The sequence below is a fragment of the Myxocyprinus asiaticus genome, chromosome 13 (genome assembly GCF_019703515.2).
Source record: "Myxocyprinus asiaticus isolate MX2 ecotype Aquarium Trade chromosome 13, UBuf_Myxa_2, whole genome shotgun sequence".
Taxonomy (NCBI): Eukaryota; Metazoa; Chordata; class Actinopteri; order Cypriniformes; family Catostomidae; genus Myxocyprinus; species Myxocyprinus asiaticus.
In genome coordinates this window covers 3430600-3455153 of record NC_059356.1, presented here as the reverse complement: position 1 = coordinate 3455153, position 24554 = coordinate 3430600, and the positions used below count along the sequence as shown (strand labels likewise).

At 37.8% G+C, this 24554-nt stretch overlaps 1 protein-coding gene across 1 annotated transcript in view; it reads right to left on the bottom strand.

Annotated features, from left to right (window-relative positions):
- Window positions 1-5087: 5087 nt before the first annotated feature.
- The window catches only part of LOC127450313 (BAH and coiled-coil domain-containing protein 1-like), a 141690-nt gene continuing 122223 nt past the window's right edge, over window positions 5088-24554 (bottom strand). Inside the window, exons 21-29 of the mRNA XM_051714303.1 lie at window positions 24406-24538; window positions 24053-24170; window positions 22231-22306; window positions 18401-18509; window positions 17802-17918; window positions 16090-16227; window positions 14173-15359; window positions 13571-13807; window positions 5088-12722 (exon numbers count right to left, since the gene is read on the bottom strand). Of these exons, the coding sequence (XP_051570263.1) occupies window positions 12513-12722; window positions 13571-13807; window positions 14173-15359; window positions 16090-16227; window positions 17802-17918; window positions 18401-18509; window positions 22231-22306; window positions 24053-24170; window positions 24406-24538 (2325 nt within the window). The 3' untranslated portion in view covers window positions 5088-12512. The remainder of the gene's footprint in view (window positions 12723-13570; window positions 13808-14172; window positions 15360-16089; window positions 16228-17801; window positions 17919-18400; window positions 18510-22230; window positions 22307-24052; window positions 24171-24405; window positions 24539-24554) is intronic.

The following is a 24554-nucleotide window of genomic DNA, read 5'->3' as shown; positions in this document are numbered from 1 at the left end:
GAGTCCCAAGCTTTGGATGTGCTAACCTTGTAGAATGCAACACTCACGTTTATATTTGGTAAGTCAACAAGCAGTCAAAATTGAGCCCATGTTCTTTTATAATGCATGCTCCTACTTCTAGTCTTACGCCTGTCTCACACTGCACACCACAGCACCGTGTACGCGAAGCTACAGCAACTATACTTGTTAATGCAACAGCAGATTCGTGATATGCTTTCATTAGAGTTAATGCTACATAATGTGGTGTTTTCTCACAAAAACTGTGTTCTGGTCATATTTAACCCCAAATCAATACAAAATAATATGAAAAATAAATTTAGCATAAAACATTAAGCTTGTTTGCATTGTGACCTTATTTTCAGGACTGTACCGCCCAGTTATCATTACCGTAATGCATACTATATTATAGTAAATTAAAAAAGATGCTGTTGTACAATGATTTTTAAAATTAAAATCAGCAAAAATGAAAGGCAGTACCAGAGGAGTACAACTATGATCTATTAATACTTTACAATATATATAATACTTTTTTTTCTCCACATTGTTCTAATGCAAATATTATTTGACCATCTTTTTTTGCATTGCAGTAATGAGAATTGGTGGATAAAATGTAACTGTCATGAAAGTAATGTCACAATGTAAAATGTAAAAAAACTAAAATAAAATAGGCCTTATGTTCTATATGAAAATAATAATAATAATAATAATCTTATTTGTTTCTTTTGATTTTGGACTAAAACTTGACCACCCAACAGATCTGAGGCTCTACACAAAAAAATAAAGTGGTTTCCAGAATACAATATTGAATATTTCCTTTAATAACAACAATCATTTATAATATGATTATCAGGAGTTTACCATTGAGAATTATTATATACTTGATTGTTGTGAAATCTAATTGAGTTAAGGAATCACATTACATCCAAATGGTGATTAATCTAAACGTAAGTGAACACGAACCCCAAAGTGTAACTATAAACTGCTTAAATCATCCAGATTCATTCAGATATACTATTGACTTTTCTTTAGCTAAAATCGAACTGTGCTTACGGAAATGTGAAACACTGCCCCCAGTGGCCAAAGCAGTAAGTACTGCTGGGTGTATGAGCTCGTGTGAGCTCCATTTTCCAGGTGAAATGTCCACAGAGGAAGTTGTAAAGCGAGTTGTTTTTTGAGCTGTACAGGCTGTAATACAGTGCTTCTGTATTTACAGTGAAGAGGAATGCATGTTTTATAAACCCCCCAAAACCAAACCCCAAACCTAAACCTAACCATTAGTGGAGTAAAAATGTATGTTAGAGGGAAAAATGCAACCTCCGAATCACACTCGTCATTGATTATGATTACTTCCTGGTTATAAAGTGGGATCCAAACACAGGTCTCCCACACTGCAGACGCAACGCGTTTCCGGTCACACCACAAGGAATGGTAAACACGTTGCAGCTGATGCAAAATGTCTGATAGGAGATGGAACTTTTGGAAACGACATGCTAACTTCCTGTGATCATGCTGGAACCTGTCACTGCATGTGGAACTTGCATTAAGCCAGACAGATGCATTTTTTCAGTGAGTGAGTAGTTTGGTCAGTATTGTATGTTGCTTCATAAAAGCTTCATATTGCAAATGATCATGTTGATAAATAGGTTAATAGCCCATTTTCAGTGTATTTTCTGAGTTCAGTGCGCTATGGGTGGCAATTATAGGCTCAGCGCCTACATTAGCAAAATGTCTTTATGGACCTCTCTTTATGCACAGGGGCTTTGCATTTTTGCATTATAATTCCCTCATACTTTGCGATCTACATCACCTGAAGTTATTTGGAAAGTTTAGCGTTCATCTGGACTGTGAGCTGTGTAATTCTTCCTCTCCTCAGTCAGGCATGAACTGCAGTGCTGCTCTCGCACGTCATCATTAGAGTTTAATGTGATCTCACGTTACATTAAATGAGATCAAACGACTATTCGACAATTAACATTTTTGTAGACGATGTTTTATTGTCGATGTTGTCGATAACATCAACTAATCGTTTCAGCCCTAGTTGCAGCCCTAGTGCTGGATGATATGGCAGTTATCGTAGACTTATCCTGACACATAGCGGCTTAAATGCAGCATCACACAAAAGCAGCTGGTCATGTGATGTCTTCCTGTCACCCCCATGCAAAATTAGAAATCTTAGATTAAAGAACTGGAGTCTTCATCTCATGTGAGTGTACGTGATTTTAAACATTTTCAAAAGTACTATTAATTTATTAATGTGTAAAACATTTACATATCACACGTCAGAATGTAGTGGCCACCTGTGTTGGGTGTGATCTGATTTTATAAGTAATTATTACTGTAATACAATTACTTTTAAAGTATGAAAAGTAGTGTAAGACATTAACAAATTTACTTTCTTGTAAATTCTGACTTTCAAGCAAGTTAATTACTTTAAATTACATTAATTTGGTAACATATTTCCAGAATAATATGTAAAATACTGTAAATGTAAAATATGAATTATGTTAAAATATACATCTTTTTGTATTTCTGTGATAGTTGAAGAGCGTGCATCCTATAACGAGTCATTGAAGGGAGAAACGTGTGCCACTGACGAGTGTCTATTGTGTGACAATGAATTTGTTGAGCAGAAAAGAAAACTTCTGTGAAAAGTGTTTTAAAAAGTATCGGTAACACTTTACAATAAGGGGTGTAAATCGGACGTTTGGTCATGATACAATCTTATATCGATTCTCTTGGCCTGCGATCCGATATTTGCCGATACTTCAAAAAGTCTGCTGCGATACGATTTCAATTTGATTCAGGGCCCTGCGATCAATAGTATGTGCCTATTTTACACAATCAATTACTTATTTTTTTTTCCCTCAGATGCAACCAAAATATAATTTGAATATTTTATTGAGCTCTCTGAAAAGTGCACATTAGGACATCCACAACAAAATAAGGTACTTCAGATGTTGAAATAAAATGATACAGATAATAATATAAAACGTCACACACAAGTGATCATCAATCGTTTGATTACAGCTTATTTTTCAGTTTAATCAAACTCAAAGTACTTACATACCCATGACTTGTTTCCAACTGTCCGTGCTATCCGCGGTTTTCTTGGCTACAACTTCCACAGTTGTAATGAAAAATTCTGTTACAGTTAACTGGAATAAATGTTAGTAAGGGTGTTGATGTGTACGGTTCTCTTTCCCTCATTAGTGCTGATGTTTCACATGATGGTTGAACTGCTCCATGGTACTTTAAAATAGCAAATTCTCATGTAAAATTCAAATGGGTCGCATGCGCAACGATATCGATGGAAGCCCGAGAGCTCGCATATTAAGGAGTGCCCAGTTGACACATGCGCATGGATAGCAGAGCACAATTTGGCTTCACAGACCCCGCTCACATCGCTCATAAAGTGACATTTAATAAGGTTGCTTCATGGCTTGACAGAAGTGCGAACGGATGTGGCTGACATGAGAGTATTAAAATAAAGGTGCATCTTAAAAAAATGTCTATATCGATATTTATGCGTTGTATCGATAACACTGGATTGTTGGTTATTGGATTGAGGCATTGATCCAGATCGATGAATTGTTACACCCCTGTTTACAATAGGGCTGCACAATAATGGTGAAAATGAGTATCACAATTGCTCAAAATTTTAATCACAATTATTAATCACGATTATTCTGTAATTTGAAAACGTTTGAAAACATAAAATTACATTAAACAAGTAGCTCTCATGTTGAACAAGTTGTTAGAACTACAAACTAGTAAATTATCCCTTTTGACCAAAATTAAGTCATGTTTTGCCCATTCATTGCTGCTAATAGAAACTGTTACTCTGTAAGGTGTTTACACTGGCATCCTTTTTAAACATCCATTCTTTAAATTATTATTATTAACATTATTATATTCCCATACATAATAGCAATATGTTTCTGTAATAGAGCACACAGAATTGCTGTACAGTCTCAACCCTTTATTTTGAAGGAAGCTTATTATTTAAATGAAGCATTTTATTTTAAAAGAAGACTTTCTGTGTGTTACTAGCAGATATCACAGACTTTGTGCTCCTTCCATACATTGTGAAATGCTCTTATCTCCTCCACGCTCCACACAACTCCAGTGCCATGGAGTTACTTTAGATTTGGTTACACACTTGTTATGGCCAAACATATTTGGAATTATGCAAATGTGCAACTAAAGTAAATCTGGAGCGATTTAAATATAACGTTGTCAGCACACGTTAGCGATGCGCACGAACCGAACTGAACACAGAGCATGTTTGTTCCGTATGTTACATACATTATGAAAGCATGATATGGAATTAATTGAATGTGCATCAAGCACAGATCCGCTTTGAGAAAGCTATAACACCGTTTCATTATCATGTGTGTAATATGTAGTTAATAGTTAATGCACTTTGAATTAACATTGAACAATTGTATTTTTATTAACTAACAATAAAATATTAATTTATTCTGTAAAAAATAGGCTGTATTGTTAATTGTTTTTTCATAATACCTAACGCATTAACTAATGTTAATGAATGGAACCTTATTTTAAAAGTGTTTGCAAAGTAAATAAGTCAATTGATTTTATTAATTAATAAATACATTGATTTTAATATTTATTTTAATATAAGTAACGTGATTACTTTTTGAAGTCAGTAATCTGTTTACAACTTTTAGTGAAGTAATTAGTAATCTGTAAGGATTACTTTTTGAGTAACTTGGTGGTCACATACACTGTAAATAATCTGCAGTTGTAACATTAAGGAGCTATTTCTAATTTATCTAACCCTAAAAATTTGTTTTGTTGGTGGAACTTAATGTAGTCAAGTTGATTGAGATATGCTATATAATACTAGTTAACTTAGACCATAAATTTTTTTTCAGTGTACTTTTGGACATGCATGGTATGTTGTAATGTGTTATAAAAGCTGTTTTGCAATATTAACATATGGACTTGACGTGTGCAATGAAATTGTTGACAATATGTTTTATATTATTGAAATATTAATAAGTTATAATAATAGTACCATTGTAAAATCACATTAAAGTCCAGTGATTATTTTAAAGTGATATTTATTTATAAGCCCTCTATAAAAAATTGTAATACTAAACCACATTTACAGTTGATACTCATAAAGTGTTTGTTTGTTTGTTTTGTTTTTTGGTAAAATGTTTACTCTAAAACCAAACCTTACTTTACACATTTACAATCTTTACAACATTTCAGAGAAAAGAAAGAAAAAATACAATAAAAAAAATAAAATAAAAAGAAAATATAAAGATTTACATCATTTTTCATTAACAATGTTAGAACATCTCATACTCAAAAAGAGACTCTCTGACAAGCGGAATAGAAGTACACACCTCGCAGCTTTTTTTGCATATAAAGCAAAACAGACATTTAAAGAAAGCCTGTTAAAAAGGACAGACGTTCCTGCGTCCTCCTTGTGATTCCTGTTATCAATCAGCCTTTGCAAAAAGCCTCAAAATGTCGATATTTAGCCAAAGTAGTATTGCACCTTTGCCTTGGGCAAGTGACCTGCTCTTGTAATGGATCAGACGTGCTGATCTGAATATCTACGTTCCCTTACAACAAAAACACTGACTTTCATTTGGGAACACTAATCACACTTCTCCCCTGAATGGAAAGGAGATTGTAACCAACAGCAACTCTGATTCTGTTTGTAAAGACTTACAGACAGGTCTTAAGATAATACACATGCTTAATTTATGCAAAGTACATTCATGACTCTATCCAGTTCCCTCCTGTGTCAAAACAGTCAAACATAAAGGCGAAGTACAAAAGGCACACATACTTGCTCACACACAAACACACAGACCTTTTTTTATATAAACCTTGTTCTGATTAATTGAGGAGTTTTATAAATAATCAAACATAATCAAGTCCTAATACATATCAATCATAGTCTAATGTCATAAACACAGGCCTTGTTCAGAATGGAATATTAACTTACTACTTACTGAATACTGTTTACATTGCATTTGTTAATATTACGTGGTATTGCAGCAGTTCTGTGTCGAAATGTCCACTGTTAGGTGCTAAAAGCAAGTTTAATGTTCTCCCAAACAGATGAGGTTTTTATGGTTAATGCTCTATCGAGTTTAAAATCAACAAAACCGACCTCCCTACCCAAAACCTTAAACATACAAGTTGAAGTCAGAAGTTTACATACACTTAGGCTGAAGTCATTAAAACTCATTTTTTAACCACTCCACAGATTTAATATTAGCAAATTATAGTTTTAGCAAGTAATTTAGGACATCTACTTTGTGCATGACACAAGTAATTTTTCCAACTATTGTTTACAGACAGATTGTTTCACTTTTATTTGACTATATCACAATTCCAGTGGGTCAGAAGTTTACATACACTAAGTTAACTGTGCCTTTAAGCAGCTTGGAAAATTCCAGAAAATGATGTCAAGCCTTTAGACAATTAGCCAATTAGCTTCTGATAGGAGGTGTACTGAACTGGAGGTGTACCTGTGGATGTATTTAAAGGCCTACCTTCAAACTCAGTGCCTCTTTACTTAGCATCATGGAAAATCAAAAGAAATCAGCCAAAAATTGTAGACCTCCACAAGTCTGGTTCATCCTTGGGAGCAATTTCCAAAAAGCCAGAAGGTACCATGTTCATCTGTACAAACAATAGTATGTAAGTATAAACACCATGGGACCACGCAGCCATCATACCGCTTAGGAAGGAGACGCATTCTGTCTCCTAGAGATGAACGCAGTTTGGTGCGAAAAGTGCAAATCAATCCCAGAACAACAGCAAAGGACCTTGGGAAGATGCTGGAGTAAACAGGTAGACAAGTATCTATATTCACAGTAAAATGAGTCCTATATCGATATAACCTGAAAGGCCGCTCAGCAAGGAAGAAGCCACTGCTCCAAAACCACCATAAAAAAGCCAGACTACAGTTTGCAAGTGCACATGGGGATAAAGATCTTACTCTTTTGAGAAATGTCCTCTGGTCCAATGAAACAAAAATTGAACTGTTTGTTTGGTCATAATGACCATTGTTATGTTTGGAGGAAGAACACAATCCCAACCATGAAGCATGGGGTGGTAGCATCATATTGTGGGGGTGCTTTGCTGCAGGAGGGACTGGTGCACTTCACAAAATAGATGGCATGGTGAGGAAGGACAATTATGTGGATATATTGAAGCAACATCTCAAGACATCAGCCAGGAAGTTAAAGCTCAGTCGCAAATGGGTCATCCAAATGGACAATGACCCCAAGCATACCTCCAAAGTTGTGGCAAAATGGCTTAAGGACAACAAAGTCAAGGTACTGGAGTGGCCATCACAAAGCCCTGACCTCAATCCGATAGAAATTTTGTGGGCAGAACTGAAAAAGCGTGTGAGAGCAAGGAGGCCTACAAACCTGACTCAGTTACACAAGTTCTGTCTGGAGGAATGGGCCAAAATTCCAGCAACTTATTGTGAGAAGCTTGTGGAAGGATACCCAAAACATTTGACCCAAGTTAAACAATTTAAAGGCAATGCTACCAAATACCAACAAAGTGTATGTAAACTTCTGACCCACTGGGAATGTGATGAAAGAAATAAAAGCTGAAATAAATCATTCTCTCTACTATTATTCTGACATTTCACATTCTTAAAATAAAGTGGTGATCCTAACTGACCTAAGACAGGGAATGTTTTCTATGATTAAATGTCAGGAATTGTGAAAAATGGAGTTTAAATGTATTTGGCTATGGTGTATGTAAACTTCTGACTTCAACTGTAGATCTAACCGATATTATCAGAAAAGGCATATGTCAGATAAAAAACACAATTGCTGAAGCAACTAATAATTCTGTGGCACTTCTATGACACTTTCGGCTTGCGTGATCTTCAGGACTTGTACCCCGGTCCTTTGCAGTGCAAGTGCAGCGCTTTATCAGTTGAACTACTGCACAATTTGATCATGCCAGAACAAGCTTATAAATGTAGTTGGTTATGTAATGCAAACATTAAAATGAGTCATGCGCTCTAGTAAAAGTGTTTAGATGTCATAAGATAGCGTTGTGATGAACAGGGCGAAACGTGTTTCTAAACTGATAATTTGCTTAATTTTTACTCATGATTTTTGTGAAAGTGAAAAGTTATTGTTGTTGTAGTGCCTCCAGTGGTAATTTCTCCTGGAAACTGCCGCAATACGTACAACGATGCACGACAAAATCATTACAGTAACGTGATTCTATGAGACCAGGTTGACAAATATCCTCATATTTGGCAGTCTGAAGAGATGTTAGAAGATGTGGTATATATTTCTTCTGGTACATTACAGTATATTCCACTGAAAATGGAAAATCAAGTCGAGCGCCAATATATAAGGTTTTGGAACAACAGAATTTTCATTTCTGGGTGAACTATTCCTTTAAACAGATCCCATCAAATAAGACATTTTCATTAATATCTGTTGGTTTTATGATGAAACAGCAACACTGACAATAAATAAACATTAGTGATTAGAAAGGAACATAAAAATAAAAAAATACATAAAAAAAAAAAAACTTGTACAGTGAACACTGCATAATCAAAAAAGATTTTTTTTTTTTGCCACAAACAAAGAAATGCTGTGATTGCGTGAGCCTTTCAAATGGTGGACACTCTTTCATGAATGAATGCGATTGTCGCTCACAGTGAGAAATGAGTGCATGAGATACAGTCTGACTGTATACCAACTACTCTACCAACTCCAGCAGTGCCTAGTGCTCAAACAGTCCCTTGTTTTAGTGCCCTGACCTTGGGATACTACAGGTTTAGGTCTCACTCACCCTTAACCGACATACCACTTTTTGATTGATACTAAAATAAAAAATGTGGTCAAAATGGTTGAAAAAGCAAAGCAATACATAAATACAGTGCAGGATGCATTTGACAACAAAAAATGCATCAGATACAGTAATAACACATGTTGGAAGTGAAATATACTTTTTCAGGTTCTTCTGGTACTCCATACCAGTATTTCGAGTTAATCTCACAAAACCAGTCATGAATATTTGCATGTCATATTTCAACATAAAATCAAAAGGAATAATAAATTATATTTTACATAAAGAAAAAGAAACCTATTTTTTTTTTTTTTTTTTTTTTGCATTGTGACATTATTTTCATGACAGTTAAGTATATGTTTCTCCCAAATGCTCATTATTATTTGACTTGGTATTGATCCTTTTTTTTTACGCATCCATAATCAGAAATTTTCCCAGATAATTATCATTCTATGTTGCCAGTTTTTCAAATATAAATAAGTCTACTCGTTGCACACTAGTTGTTTTGTATCTTAATACATATTTCTCAACACAATTTTGGTAAAGTGTGAGCGGCAGGGTAACTTAAAAGGGACGCATCTGGCGGACGATATAGCACGATCTAAAATTCGAAACAATTATTTTCTATGAAGGTACACCCAGTGCAACTCGCATAGTTTTCCATTCAATTCACTCTATCTATCACTGGATGATAGATTGTTTCTGTGTATTTTTCATATAGCCTACACAATGTATTTTCGTGGTTTGACAGCTTGAATGAAACCTATTCAAGGCTACGTTCAGAAAAATTGCATAATAAATGTCGCCATTTCTAATCGTTCAGTTTGAGCAGTTACACCAGTTTCATCCACTAACCTGCAAACTCATCAACGTCACTTTGTTCCTTCTTGAATAAGTACAAACACCTTCATAGCTTTTGTGTGTATGGTGAGTAGATTCACAAGTTTGGGCCACCTGCACCGCATCAATGCGTCCTCCAGTATTAAGTTCAGTAAATGTTATATCACCCCCTTGTGGTCTCCCAAAGCTATTACGCCACACTACATTAAACAGAAGGTTAACTGTTAGTGACTTGGGAAGCACATAAATTAGTGCAAAAAAATCTCATTCTCATCAGGGTTCACTGTCTGCATGGGCATTAAGTTGAAGCCCGTACCTGGGACTGTGGGACCCAACCCCAAATCATTCACTCTTTTTATAATTTCTTCTCCAAGTAAGTAAATGTTTTGCAGTAGTCTGTATTTTATTTAAGCATTGTAGGCAACATTCGTAACAGTAAACATACACAGTTTTCATAAGGCAGTAAAAGGCAAAAACATTAGTTAACCATTTTTTTTTTTTTTTTAAGTGCTGAAACTTTGCCGGGTGACAAACAATCTGAAATCATGTGTAATAGTCACATGAAGTCCTCTTTGTAACCTGAATTATTTTAGAATGTCGAATTGACAAAAAAGCTAGACGCAGCACAACAAATTAAACGGAAAGCAGAAGTCTCGAAGTTATTTTTAAAGGTGCACTCTTTTCCCCATTAAAAAAGTTTTACTCCTAAGGAAATTAATAGTAATATTGAAACATATGAATAAAATCATGACCACTCATATGAGATGAGGACTCTAGTAATTTCAGTAACCTTCTAAAAGCTGTTTTATTCTACATGGGGCAGGGGCGCCCTCATGGGGCGGGGGCTGCCATTTTAGAATCACATGACCAGCTGAATACTACTCGCTTAATCTCACTAACCGTCTTGTTATTGGACACTTTGTGAATAGTGAATTTATACTATGGCATCTGAAACTGAAAACTATTGATTTTAAATGATGCTGCATCCACACCACTAGATGTCCAAGATGACATGAACAAAAGGTTACTGAGTGCACCATTAACTTTACACAGTGTCTAAAACATGTGGCGAAGTTATGCTGTTTTTAATCAAATATATTGTGTCCAGAGAGGAAGATTTTGATTACTGTATTACAATGATGAGACTGAGATCTTTGCACATTAGAGTGAAAATAATTTTGTGGGAATAACAGACTGTTTTGCGTGAAAATCCCAGGAGATCAGCAGTTACAGAAATACTCAAACCAGCCCGTCTGGCACCAACAATCATGCCACGGTGCAAATCACTGAGATCACATTTTTTCCCCATTCTGATGGTTGATGTGAACATTAACTGAAGCTCCTGACCCATATCTGCATGATCTTATGCACTGCACTGCTGCCACACGATTAGCTGATTAGATAATCGCATGGATGATTGTTGGTGCCAGACGGACTGGTTGGAGTATTTCTGTAACTGCTGATTTCCTGGGATTTTCACGCACAACAGTCTCTATAATTTACTCAAAATGGTGGCAAAAACATCCAGTGAGCGACAGTTCTGTGGACGAAAATGCCTTGATGAGAGAGGTCAACAGAGAATGGCCAGACTGGTTCGAACTGACAAAGTCTACGGTAACTCAGATAACCGCACTGTACAATTGTGGTGAGAAGAATATCATCTCAGAATGCTATTATGACATGCGGGTTGGTGCTGTTTTGGCAGCACGAGGGGACCTACATAATATTAGGCAGGTGGTTTTAATGTTGTGGCTGATCGGTGTATATATATATATATATATATATATATATATATATATATATATATATATATATATGTATATATGGGTGAAATGACATGGACATTTCTTAATTTCTATTCTCTGTATAAGAAGAGAATTGTCATATGAAACACTGAATCAATTTAATTATTGATAGCAGAATCCTACTGGTAGGTAATATAAATTTTGTGGAACGATTTTAAAGTGTCACATGACATTTTCCCTTCGTTTTAATGCTAAAGTGTTTAGAGTCTGCAAATATAGGCAACAACAAACAGGAGTAAGACATTAGAGGAACAAACGGCAAAACTGCAGCTGATAGTGGGATGCCGCCCCGTAAGAACAGGGCGGGAACCCAAACCCCCTCACTGTCTCAGCAGGCCATGTGCAGTGCAATACATACATATTCAGCTCACCCTCTCAGAGAGAAATCAACAACAACTACCATGTCAGCCACTTATACAAAAATAAACCAATCAAAACATGGTAAGTTTAGCCTCTGTACATTACACTTATATAAAATAGTTTTGTATATACATATAAACAAACCATGACAAAAATAACATTAAAAAAAAAAAAAAAAAAAAAAAGTGACCTGTACAATATACACCTGAATAAGAAGTCTTGTTAAGAGGTACTGAAGTGTATGGCTTAATAGGAAATAATTCCCTATATACTGTATATACAGACATAAATGAACTTATTATATCTTAAATATCCCTGGAATCATGAAAGTGGCGATAACGCTCCACACGTCTCCACCTATGACATGGCTCAAGTCTTTTCAGTTAGACGCCATGTTCTCCAAACCAAGTGTTCTGCTTTGGGGATCGAAAACCATAGTCTGTTAGATGTTTGTTAGGTGAACTCAGAAGAGCATTAAGACCATGGACAAACTGCATCTACTGGTAAAGTATCGCTAGTGGAAGCATCCATATTTCTCCCCCCGAGTAGACAGAGTTTTTGGGTATGTGGGGTGGTATGCTACCTCCTGGTCCGTGTCCAGTGCACCACAGCTCAATTTTGAAAACATCCCTGACACCGAACCACAGACAACTCAGTAGTATGCTTGGATAAGCAAGTGCAGTTCTAACAGAGTAAGGACATCCCTTCCACAGTGAGCAGCTGGCTGTTGGTGGGGTCGTAGGTGCCGGCCAGGTAGTACAGGTCATGATAGCTTCCATTAGACTTCCTGTTGCAGGTCAAATGCTCATATTCCTCACGGGTAACAACCTGACACTTATGAGAGATCGTCTGGACGTCATTCTCATCCTCATGGCACGACTGGTACAGGGCATGCTTAAGACAATGAAAAACTCATTAATATTCTCCAACAAAATTTCAGAAGTCAGTAGCAATACAGTGAAATCTGACAATTTGAAGTTCAGAGAATGCCCTGGTTCAAACTGATACTTCTGAAAGTTGAAGGCTTTCAACTGAATTAAGCTGGCGTACTAATACTGCTGAAAGCTAGTGTTACATTTTTCCAATTTTGGCATTAATTTGGCAATGAAAAACTGGTTCTTTTAACATCTCTACTACTGTACCTGCTATTAAACACAGTTAATTATTTCAGCAAAGTTCTCCAAAAGCAAGAGTTTTTATGTGGGTGCTTCCTTTTTTACTAGACAGTACCAATAACAGCTAAATTCCAATCTCAGCAAACACTGTAAATCCATAAAACGCTCCAAGTTCAGTTCATCATGACCTGTGCACAGATCTATGATTTCTGCAATGCTGAAGGCTTTACTCATGAATATTTATCAGGTTTCATGACGGAATGCTCCAGGAAGGTCCCAATTTAACCTTATTAATATACAAGAAGCTAGGCCTTCGGCATAGCAGGATTCGTACTTTTGCAGCTGCAAATCAAATTGATTCAGTTCTACCGATGCCATAGAATATTTTCCAACTATATAATGGAGTTGGTACTGAACTATCTGTACATTTGACATCCCTGCCACCTGCAATTAAGCACATTTAATACCTTACTCATTGCAGCATATTTTGTTGTTCTCCTAAAGCCCAACTCTTTTTTTAAAATATAGTCAATTACTCTTGTTATTTTATCATAACTGTTCAAATATTTTCATAAACCACTTGAAATCTATCATGACTGACTGGCCTCCAAAAATGTGGATACGTACTTTGCCATCACGGTGTCTGTTGCCAAGCTTGGTCTCTTCGGGGTGGTAGAACCACTTGACCTTCACAACCATACTGCTCTGCCACGATTCCCAGAAACTCTCAATGCGTCCGATTAGTGGCAGATGAGGCTGGCCAGCTGAAAGGAACACGGCACAGTCTCCTACACGAACCATGTCCTTGCCTCGTACTATGGCCTTGTAAAAATGCTTCTGGGCCTTCCCCTTCGATCCACGGTGCTAATGGAATAGAAGGAGCTTCAGATGTTTGTACTTAGTGCACTATAATAAATGAATCTGCTTTAAAGCTGCAATGTGTAAATTCTGCGCCACTAGTGGCAACAAAAGTAATTGCAAAAATAATGATTGCTTCCAAACATGTTACCATCTTACAAACAGAAAGTATCGGTACTTCTACTCTGTCTCTAGAACATGGTATCAGTGCATTCCCAGTTGAGCCATTCACAATGTTTACAATCTTCATGAAGTAAACCTATGAATGACTGATATGGCTGTCTCTGCACTTTCAACTGGGATTAGAGATTGGTATTGGCAACTGTTATCCTGTCAGCAATTTGTAAAGATTTATGCAGTAGGAGGCTTACCTGTGCGGGGTTTCCAGACCACCTCCACAGCTGTCTAGATGGCAGGATGGGTGACAGTCTGGGCTTGGTCTGGTCTGTCAGAAGCCTTTGCCTCTTAAGAAGCTCCTTCGAGGTTTTGGAGAGTGAGCTGGGACACTCTTTCCTCTTCTGAGGCTTGCTGCTAACACTGTTGCTACCACCTTTGGCACTGGACACGGCCACAGCTTTGGCCACAAATGAGTGTCGTGGAGGTCCAGAAGGGGGTTCAGGGGTCTGGATCAGAGAGTGGTGTGGGGTCAAGCAGCTCTGCAGCAGCAGTGTGGAGCTCTCCTCGTCCTCCGAGCTGTAGGATGAGTCGTTGTCAGAGGAACACAAGCTGGAACTGGAGAGAGAACCTGAACTTGAGGAGCTTGAGGAACCTGAAGAAGATGATGACACTGAAATGCTCGAGAGAAATCTGTCAGCTGTCCTTAAACCTCCCGAGGCTGGAGTAAGTGCTGCACTGCCTGTTCTTCTTCTTTGGTCTTCCTCATCCATGTCCGAGTAGGAGCTGTGGCAGTCTCTATGGCAGCCAAGGTTCAAGTCTTTATACTCATTCATGCGCAAGGATGGCGATGGCTTCCTCTGGCCCTGCGTCCCTTTCAGCAAGAGCTCTGCTCGGGAGCCATCACCTTTCCTATTGTCCTTGACCAGCAGGACTGGGTGGGAATAAACCTCTGTCCTGGGCAGACCACCTATACAGTTGGAGCCAAAACCAGAAGCTCTGAGCAACAGAAGAGCCTTGCTACTCTTAGTCTTTGGAGATGTTACACCTTCATGGTCCAGTTTCACTAGAAATTCTGCTTTCCTACCCCGAGTTGGTGCTGGCTCCTTAGTCCTACTCTTTTGAACGCAAGAGTTGCTTTTGCCCTCCAGTGACATCCTGAAGCATGAATAACCATTGGCTATGCTGCTGAACGAGTCCACCTCAAAGGAGCTACTACTAAAGAGACCTTTGGCTGGTGTCATCATTGAGACTGAAGGTCGAGGAGATGTTTCCACCACCCTGCCTTTCAAGGCTTTCTTCGAGTCTGAGCCATTAAGCTGGAAAAAATTCATCTGTGTTCTCCTCCTTGGTGCATCTAATGATGACCAGGTCAAAGAAGATGCTGAGCTCTTCACCACATTGTTTGAGATAGACTTCCTCAGCCCTGAACCCTTAGGCCTCCCTGGGAAAAAAAAAACATTCAAATGTCTGTGAAGAAACCTTAGGATCATAGGTTTGCTGAAAAAGATTATACAAGTTTTACCTTTCTGAAAAAAATAAATACAGGAGAGTCTCAAAACCTAATGAGCTACTAGAAGTGGTGGAAAAATCCATATTTTAAAGTATTGTAATATTTGACTTGATGTTACTGTTTCAAAATTAACAGCAAGAATAAATCAATATTTTTAGTTACATTTTTCACATTAATATTTTTTGGGAAAAAAACATGGAACTCCATATAGAGCAAGTGTGACAGAATATGAAACATACTGCAGCATTTAGATTGATCTTCACTGTAGGCGACAATAGGTCGAAAGATCTTCCGCTGAAATCGGTCTGTGCTTACCGAAATTCAAACCACTGCCCCCAGAAGCCGAAGCGGGAAATGTTTTTGAATGTATGTGCACGTGTGAGTGTTGGGTATAGGGGTGTGGGTTCTCTTAAGTGTTTTTGGATTTGGACACCCCAGCCCCACTTTTCCAGTCATCCATAATAAGTGGATAAAGATTTTATAAAATTTATTTTATAAAGATTGTGTAACCATTTATGGAAATTAAAATCCAACTAAATATTCAGACCTAAGCTTAACTACAAAAATGTATACTCAATATAGAAATTTCTATGACTTTTCCAGGCCAGAATATAATTTTTTTTTAGGTTTTCATTGACCTTTGGTGATTTTTTATGCATACCTGGTCCTCTAACTGGTTTTTCCTGACCTCTGGATCTGTCTGTACTTGTCGTCCTCTCACTCAGAGTCCCATTCTCTTGGGTTGAGCTGCTTCTGCCAAACTGTCCATCAGAAACAAGCACAGTGTCCGACTCGGCACCTGACAGAGTGGAGGAGGTGAAACTTTAATTATATTACAGTGCATGACAAGTATATGAGAAAAATCCATGTCTAACAATCAATGATATTAGCTCTGTTCCAAAACCTAGTGAGCTGCCTACCAGCATTTTCCCCATCATAGGCATCATAGCCTTTAAAAAAAAAAAAAAAAACGCATCATGTGTATCAAACATGGATGGAAATGATAGAAATGTAAATTATAAATGTATTGCATAAATAAGTTTATTCAGTACTGGAAGCATTGCAGTACATGAAAATAGTTCCATCTAATTTAAAATAGACTTTTATCCAAAATGAGTGTGTGTGTGATGTATTTTTTTTTGTGCTTAACAGAATATTGTGTTGTACTAGAGTCAGCTGTGAGCATTAGTCTCATGCGATTTTCATAAGGATCGCTGCTCGTGTGATGTGCATTAGGGACTGTTAAACAGAGTTTCCTTCTATTAGGGATGCTCCGATCGATCGGCCACCGATCAGTATCGGCCAATATTCACGTCCTATGGCTCGATCGGTAATTTGATCGCATAAACCGATCACTCATGTCGCAAAACAAGTGCATATTCTTTAAGATTTCAGCAGCACTGTCATGGCATGACGGAGTGTGGGGATTCTGGCATATTGTTGTAAGACTACAAACTTGATTTAGCAGTTAAGAATAATGCAGTGGGAGTGGTATGGCGAATATGAAAAGTTTGTGTACTGTACTGTTAATGTGCCGTTTCACACGCGACAAGGCTCCTTTCCTTTCATCTCTTGCCCACATGAGAGAGCATGTATTCCCCTCATTAAAGTTCAAGCAGCAACAAGTGAAAAATGAACTATTCATACAATCATCTAATTAAATGAAAAGGCAGGGAAGGAATTTATAAATATAATAATTCTTTATACAATATTAAGATAGCATAAAATAATGTATTAATTATAATGCAAAAATAAAATAGAAATAAAATAAGGAAGAATAATTATTAGGCTATATGAAATAATGACAATGAATAATTAACCAAATATGTCACATTAAGTTTAATTGCACCTATGGGTTATCAGTTTGTCTTTAGTTTGACACTAAACTTAATTTTTTTATAGGGCTATCTATCTTAATATACAGTAGATAATAATCTGTTAGCCTATACTTGTTTTAAAGTGTTATTTAAAAAAAGATTTTTTAATAAGCCTTTTAAACTTAAAAAAAAAAGAAAATTGTTAGCAAAAACTAGGCAAAGTGATATTACTGGGAAGAGGAAAATTCAGTTAATAGTGACCGTGTGCAGAAAGCTTACATACAGCCAGTTATGACAGAGATCTTTATAAAAGTTGAAATGATCGGTATCAGGATTGGTATGGGCCGATCAGGTGACAAGAAAATCGGTGATCGGTATCGGCTGTAAAAATTCTGACTGGAGCATCCCTACTTTTTATGTAGAGTGTTTTAATCAGTCTCCATTTCGGTTAGGATGCTGCCTTAAATGGTAGATATCTCACCAGGTATTGGAACAGAGCTTCTCTCCAGAATCATCAGAATCACATTTGAACATTATAAAACAATGTGGGACCTACATTGGATTTGATAATTGGGTGGAAGAAAGCGAATATTAGAAAGAGATATCCACCCTCTGTCCCCGTCATCAAATTCCACCATAACTCCACCAGGTTTACCTGCATCACCAGCAACACCTAGAAGATTACAAGAATCAGTCAATTTAACCCCTTCCATTGACCCAAGAAACAGCACCCAAACAGCATTAAATTTGACCCACAATGAAAATCGTTAAAAATGTATCAAATTTAATCAAAGATTAGTGTACAACAGGCCCCTTTAATTAAATATATATTTGTTTCTATTTTCAAAATGTTTTGTTAGTGCTACAGAGTCACTTTTTGGGGGAAATCAGCCTATGAATGGCGTACTTAAGTGTTATCACTGCATATTAAGCTTGAACAAGAGAAGGAAAAAAGCTTATTAGAATATTGCATTTTAGCAACATGTGCCATCACTGGAATCAACTGTTAGGGTTAATCAAGTCTCATAATGACTGGAAAAGGATTTAACTTCCCAAAAAAATTACACACATCAACTTTGATATTTAACTTTAACATTTGATTAAAAGAACTGAAATAGACTTGTGATTCCAAGGGAAGAGAAAGTTATGTCTCACCCCTTCGCACATATCCTGGGTAAAGACATCGCGAGCGCTCGCTCCAGTATGCACACACTCTAGTACCCTCTGTAAGCACAGCCTCGCTTTCAGGGCGTACGTCCAACACCTAACACACACACAGACGGAAACAAACTTCTGTCAGTCAGTGCCAATGAAAGAGGTTTTTGGGCTTCCAAGATAAAAAATTAACACACACACACACACACCGAGTGAAGCTCTTATGAAAGCGTCACTTATCTCATGCCAGCATGTTCGGGCTGAGAGCCGCGGAAGCGGAGGTGCGGTAAACAGTAAGTTGCTGAGTAATAATGAGCGCTGTGTGAATGGAGTGACTGTGATTGCGGGTTTGCATCATTTCTCTGGATAACAGAGCGTCCAGATCCCCCCATTCACATCCAAACTCTTTCAGGTTTCTTTAATTTACTGTTGCTATGGTGACGGGGGCCTCTGACTGATGAGGTGTGTGTGAAGCTGAAAGCTTGTGTGTGTGTAGATTGGTGTCAAAGGTACATGAAGGAAAAGATGCCTGTGGAAAGTGGAAGTTGTGTAATTACAGACAGCTGCTGTTTACATAATGAAACCGCTGAATAACAAAGTGTGTGTGTGTGTGTGTGTGTGTGTGTGTGTGTGTGTGTGTGTGTGTGACCCCACCCAAACAAACGTGACATTTTTTTGTGAATGTTTTTTTCTCCAGGAAATATAAGCAGGAAAGGTTTAGAGGGAAGCAGTAACAATGGAATATTTTATTCTAGTCAGCGCACTTAATACAGCAAACTATTATGTAGTTTAAGTAAAGACTTTTAACATGGTCTAAGCAAAGTTTTACACATTACAAATTTAGTTGATTTTACAGCATATCGTGGTCTGTGCTGTATTTGACCACACAAAGGTGTCAAAGAATACAAAAAAGCGATAAGCATCTAAACACATGTAGTCCTTGTAAACACAAATGTGTAAGAAATGAACATCCTTCTGAAACAGAACATTTAACGTAGGGGTTCCCAAACTATGGCCCTCTGAAAAATTTTGACTGGCCTGCAGAACCATGCCTGTCACACGTTTGGACCGGCCCGCAGAACCATGCCTGTCACACATTTTATCCTACACACTACTCCGTAGACTCATCTACACTGTAATTAGTGTGACAGTCATGGTACATTCAGTGTAATATTAATAACCATGTTCCAAACAGCATAACCACAACGACAGCAAAAACAAATGATGGCAAAGAAATTAGGGAAAAGAAAAATTAATTTAGGGTGTTTTACGAACAGTGGACATATCTATTCATATCATATTATCTATTCATGCAATGCAAGGAAAAGGCCATTTGTCTGGTCCGTCAAGAGTCTGTGTCAGTTTTCAAAGAGTATAACCTCCGCCGTCACTACGAGACCGAACATAAAGACAAATATGACTGCATTCAAGGACATGCGTGAGCAGACAAAGTAAAAAAACTGATTTGGAAATACAACAGAATACATTCATAAAAAAAAAAAAAAAAAAAGCACAACTGAATCATTCATCTGTCCGGGCCAGTTTTCAGGTTGCAAAACTCAAAGCAATCAGTGGAAAACCCTTCACAGATGGGGAGTTTGTGAAGAGCTGTTTGATGGCGGTTGTCACTGAAGTCTGTCCCAAAAAGAAAGAAACAATTAATGGAGTGAGTCTCTCTTCTAGTACCATCACGAGAAGGGTAGAGGAAATGGGAAGAAACATCCATCTTCAGCTGTAATCTCAATGTAAATCGTTTTGACTGTTTTTCACTGGCGGATGATGAAAGTAATGACGTTCAGGACACAGCGCAGCTGCTTATTTTCATACGTGGAGGTGATAGAGCCAATTTTAAGATCTGTGAAGAGTTTGCTGCCTTACAAAGCCTCAAGGGGACAACAACAGGACAAGATATTTTTGAGAAGGTTTGTGAAACATTTCAAGATTTGGGACTTGACTGGGCAAAACATATCAATGTAACAACAGACAATGCACCAAGCATGGCTGGTGAGAAACGGGGACTAATAGGGCTCATCAATAAAGAGATGGATAAATGGCCACTACATATCCACTGCTTAATTTACCAGCAGGCGTTATGCTGCAAAGTTGTGAACTGGAACTCTGTCATGAAGGTTGTAGTGTCATGTGTAAACTTCATCAGAGCGAACAGACTTTACCACCGACAATTCCAAAGATTCCTGTCCGAGAGAAACTCCACTCATGGTGACATACCATACCATACTGAGATCAGATGGTTGAGTCGTGGCATAGTGTTGAGGTGTTTTTTTGAACTGCTTCCCAAGATCAACACCTTTCTACAGACTAAAGGAAAATCTGTCCCAGAACTGACCGATCCAGAATGGAAATCGAACCTCGACTTTTTAACTGACATGACACATTTGCTGAAAGGCCTTAATCTGCAGCTGCAGGGCAAAGGACAGTTCATCTGTGACATATTTGCTCACGTGAAAGCAAACATGTCACAAAGTCAAATTGCTGTTGTTGCTGCTGAAACAAAAAATGGGAGAGAAATTTCAGTAATTTTCCTGTGACGCTGAAGCTATTGACTGAGAATCCAGCATTTGCATTCCCAGCCACAAAATGCATTGAAGCATTGGAAACGCTTAAGTCAGAGTCTGAGAGGAGATTCCGCGAGCTTCAACTTCACGCAAAAGGAATTAGTCTCTTCCAAAACCCATTCACTGCAGAGATAGATGAATCCCTCCCCTGTTATCAGATGGAGTTGTTTGAATTGCAGACTTGCGATGCTCTGAAAGATGAATTCAAATCGAATACCTTGATTGTCTTTTATGTCTCCTTGCCCAACTCCACCTTCCCCAACATCAAAAAGCATGCCCTCAAGATGTGTACAATATTTGGCAGCACATATGTATGTGAGCAAACCTTCTCCAAAATGAAGTTACTGAAAACACCAATGAGATCCAGGCAGAGTGATGAAAACCTACATCAGTCATTGAGACTTCGACCTTGACCTTCTGATCAGTCAAATGCAAGCCCACAGCTCCCACTGATGTAAGATTGTAGTTACTACAACATTGTTGTACACATAGTTTCACACACATTAAGTATTTATCATTAGCTTATAATAATAATAATACAAAATTTAAAGTTCTGTTGAAATGACTGGACCTTTTCTCCCCTTTTGATGCCTTGATATGCACGCATCAAAGATAGCATGTATGCAATGACAAAGTAGGCCTATCTTAAGGCAAGTTGCTAAGAAATGTATATATACAATATAGTTACAACATTCAAATCATGTTCTGTGGATGGATTAATAATCTTCATGTTAAAATACTGTAGGCTCACTCCGGCCCCCCTTGAAAAAATTACAGAGTGACCTGGCCCTAGCAGCAAAAAGTTTGGGGACCTCTGATTTATCCATGGTGAACCGACTAAATGGTCAAAAGTGGTCTCTATTTGCATTGTTGGGTAGTAATGGACTACATGTAATCTGGAGTACACAAATTGCAGAACACAGTCGTTGCACGTCTTGCACGGTCACAACAAAATAGAGGCCTGACACTCTTCAATATTTTAATCACAGGAAGAGCACCATGTTGTGTTAATGTGTTGTAAGTGTGTGTAGTCTTGTTGGTTAGGTGTGAACGGATGCAGAGCTTGATGTGGTGTGAAGACAACAGAAGCAAAAGGTGTGTTGGAAAATGCTGTTGTGGAAAGAGGATATGATTTTGTGTAGCTCTTTAATGGCAGAGGAGATTTTGGAGATTGTGTTGTTGTGTGTGTGGATCCTGAGAGGTTAGAGCTCAGAGTGTAGGTGGGTTTGTTTGCTGTTTGAGTGGGAAACTTACAGCTTCATGCAAGAGCTGCTCCAGGGAGTAGATTCTGGGCCGGTTTCCTCTCTCACCATTGATAACAATGCTGTAGCTGCAGAGAGTACAGAGGAGAGAGTACAGAGGAGATATTTTCAGTGGTGTGTGCAATGCTTGGTCGTACAGGTCAAAATCCTGCAGATGGCTGCACTTTCATTGGTTGTGACAGATTCTCTTCACCGTTTCTCAATGCTAAGAATGCATTACTGTTCTTGCGTTCTTGTGAAAATCGGTCTTGCCTAACTACCCTGAAAGAACGAACTCGGAAGACACGTGGACGTAAAACACATCTATGCGAGTTTTGAGATGTGTTGCCATATGTTTCAACAACCTCTTAATATTTTCTTTTTTCAGAGATGGGTGATGGCGTCAAACAAGTCCTCAAGCACATAAGAACGCAAAAAGAACAGACATTGAGAAACAGTACTGGCAAACAGAGGGCTCAGAGGAAGTGATGTCACATTTCAACCACTAAGGACTGTGGGAAACTAGTGGATGATGCTCAATGCTCATTTAACTGGCTACTGAACATAGGCCCCATTTAAACCTCGTATTAAGATGCGTTGTAGGCGATCCATTTGACAAGACGGGGTCCAAAACCTTTTGACATTTGTCCACACCGACCACTTTCGGAGGTGGTCGAAAATGCATGTGACCACATTTGGCTCGTAGTGTAAACGTTAATCTTTTCGAATGCGTTGAAACAGCAGCAAATAGCTGTTTAGAAAACAAACCACACTCAGGTTTGCTTACAATCATGATGAGAACGCATTTTTTTAAACAGCTGGACAGAGCACAATTTTTAATGCAGGGATCTTGATATGTGTTTTTCTAAGTTTCAAACTACTTTTGTCTTGATACAGCAACCTAAAAATGGTGTGTTTATGACGTGATGCAACCAAAGTGAAATGCTCCAAAAGTGTCCGTTTGATGCAGGTGTACACTGATGTATCCTCAGGAAAGCCCTTATAAATAGATATGTCTCTGACAGATTGACAGATTCAATTGCAAAATGGAATGCTGTGGACTGTATGGCAATGTTCAATAAAATGTCAATAAACAACACGTTGCCTTATACAGGGACTTTTTGTATTGTCTAATCAATGATTTACTTTTCTGCAACAATAATGCAAGCCATGTTAATTATATAAATTACTATATTGATAATATATATATTATATTTTTTTAATTATTTAAATATAACTTTATTTAATCATTACATATTTAATTATTGTTAATTGAGGGCCTTTCTCAGCAAATATTTATATATGCAATTAACTGAATGAACTGAATTTTAATGCATCTTAATCCTTTTCGAGTAGCTTTAATCAAAGTGTCTTGGTGTGAAAAGTACACAATACTCAATAGGTACACATCCCAAAAGCAGAGTTTTGCTTGCAAAACTCGAAATAAATATCAGCAGAATGGAAAAGCTCATTATTATTTTTGGCTAATTTGATTTTCACCTACCAATGAAAGTTTAGTACTTTCAGCTCTGTTTACAGTGGCTGTGTGTAGTTTCTGTGCCACTAGCATCACCAAACAACACATTCCCAAACACTCCCTCTAACTTCCATTGGTCATACAAACAGACAGTCCTGCCCCAAACTCACGGCATTGGTTGAACCACTCAAAAAACAGGATTATGTTTTGTGCTGCTAATTCATTCAACAGAATAGCACATATTTTCCTCATAATCGAAATGGGGACAACGTTTGCAAATTCCTACTGGGCCTACCCATAAGCTCAGTGAAAAACAGTAAATATGTAGTAAGAGTGGGTGCGGTGGTCATACACGTACACATCTGGAGACTCCACAGGACTCACACGAGCCGCATACAGAAGCTCATCTTCTTTAGAGATCAGAATCTTCAGTCCATCTGTCAGCAGTTCTTTGGTCAGCACACAGTTTGGAGGCACTGAAAGACAAAAACAACAACTCAGAATACACAAACACATCAAACAATATGTACATATTCAATATAGTCCAGTCCTACCACCAGTTATATTATCCAAATGGCTGACTGTTGCAAAGCAACGTAACAACTTGGCACATTATTACGGAATTCTGTGAATGAGCGATCACATTATAACAATGACAGTAGAATAGTTTTGAAAGTGGCTGATCCAATCAGATGGAAGTATTCAGTTCACCTGGAGGAGTTCTGGTATGAGATGAACTCTTCTTCTCCTCATCCTCATCTGAGAAGCTGCTGTCTTCACCCAGGTGGAACCCATCGTCTGCCGCAAAGCTCTCTAGCAGACGGTTGACCGCTCGACCCTTAGACTGAACCACAGACACA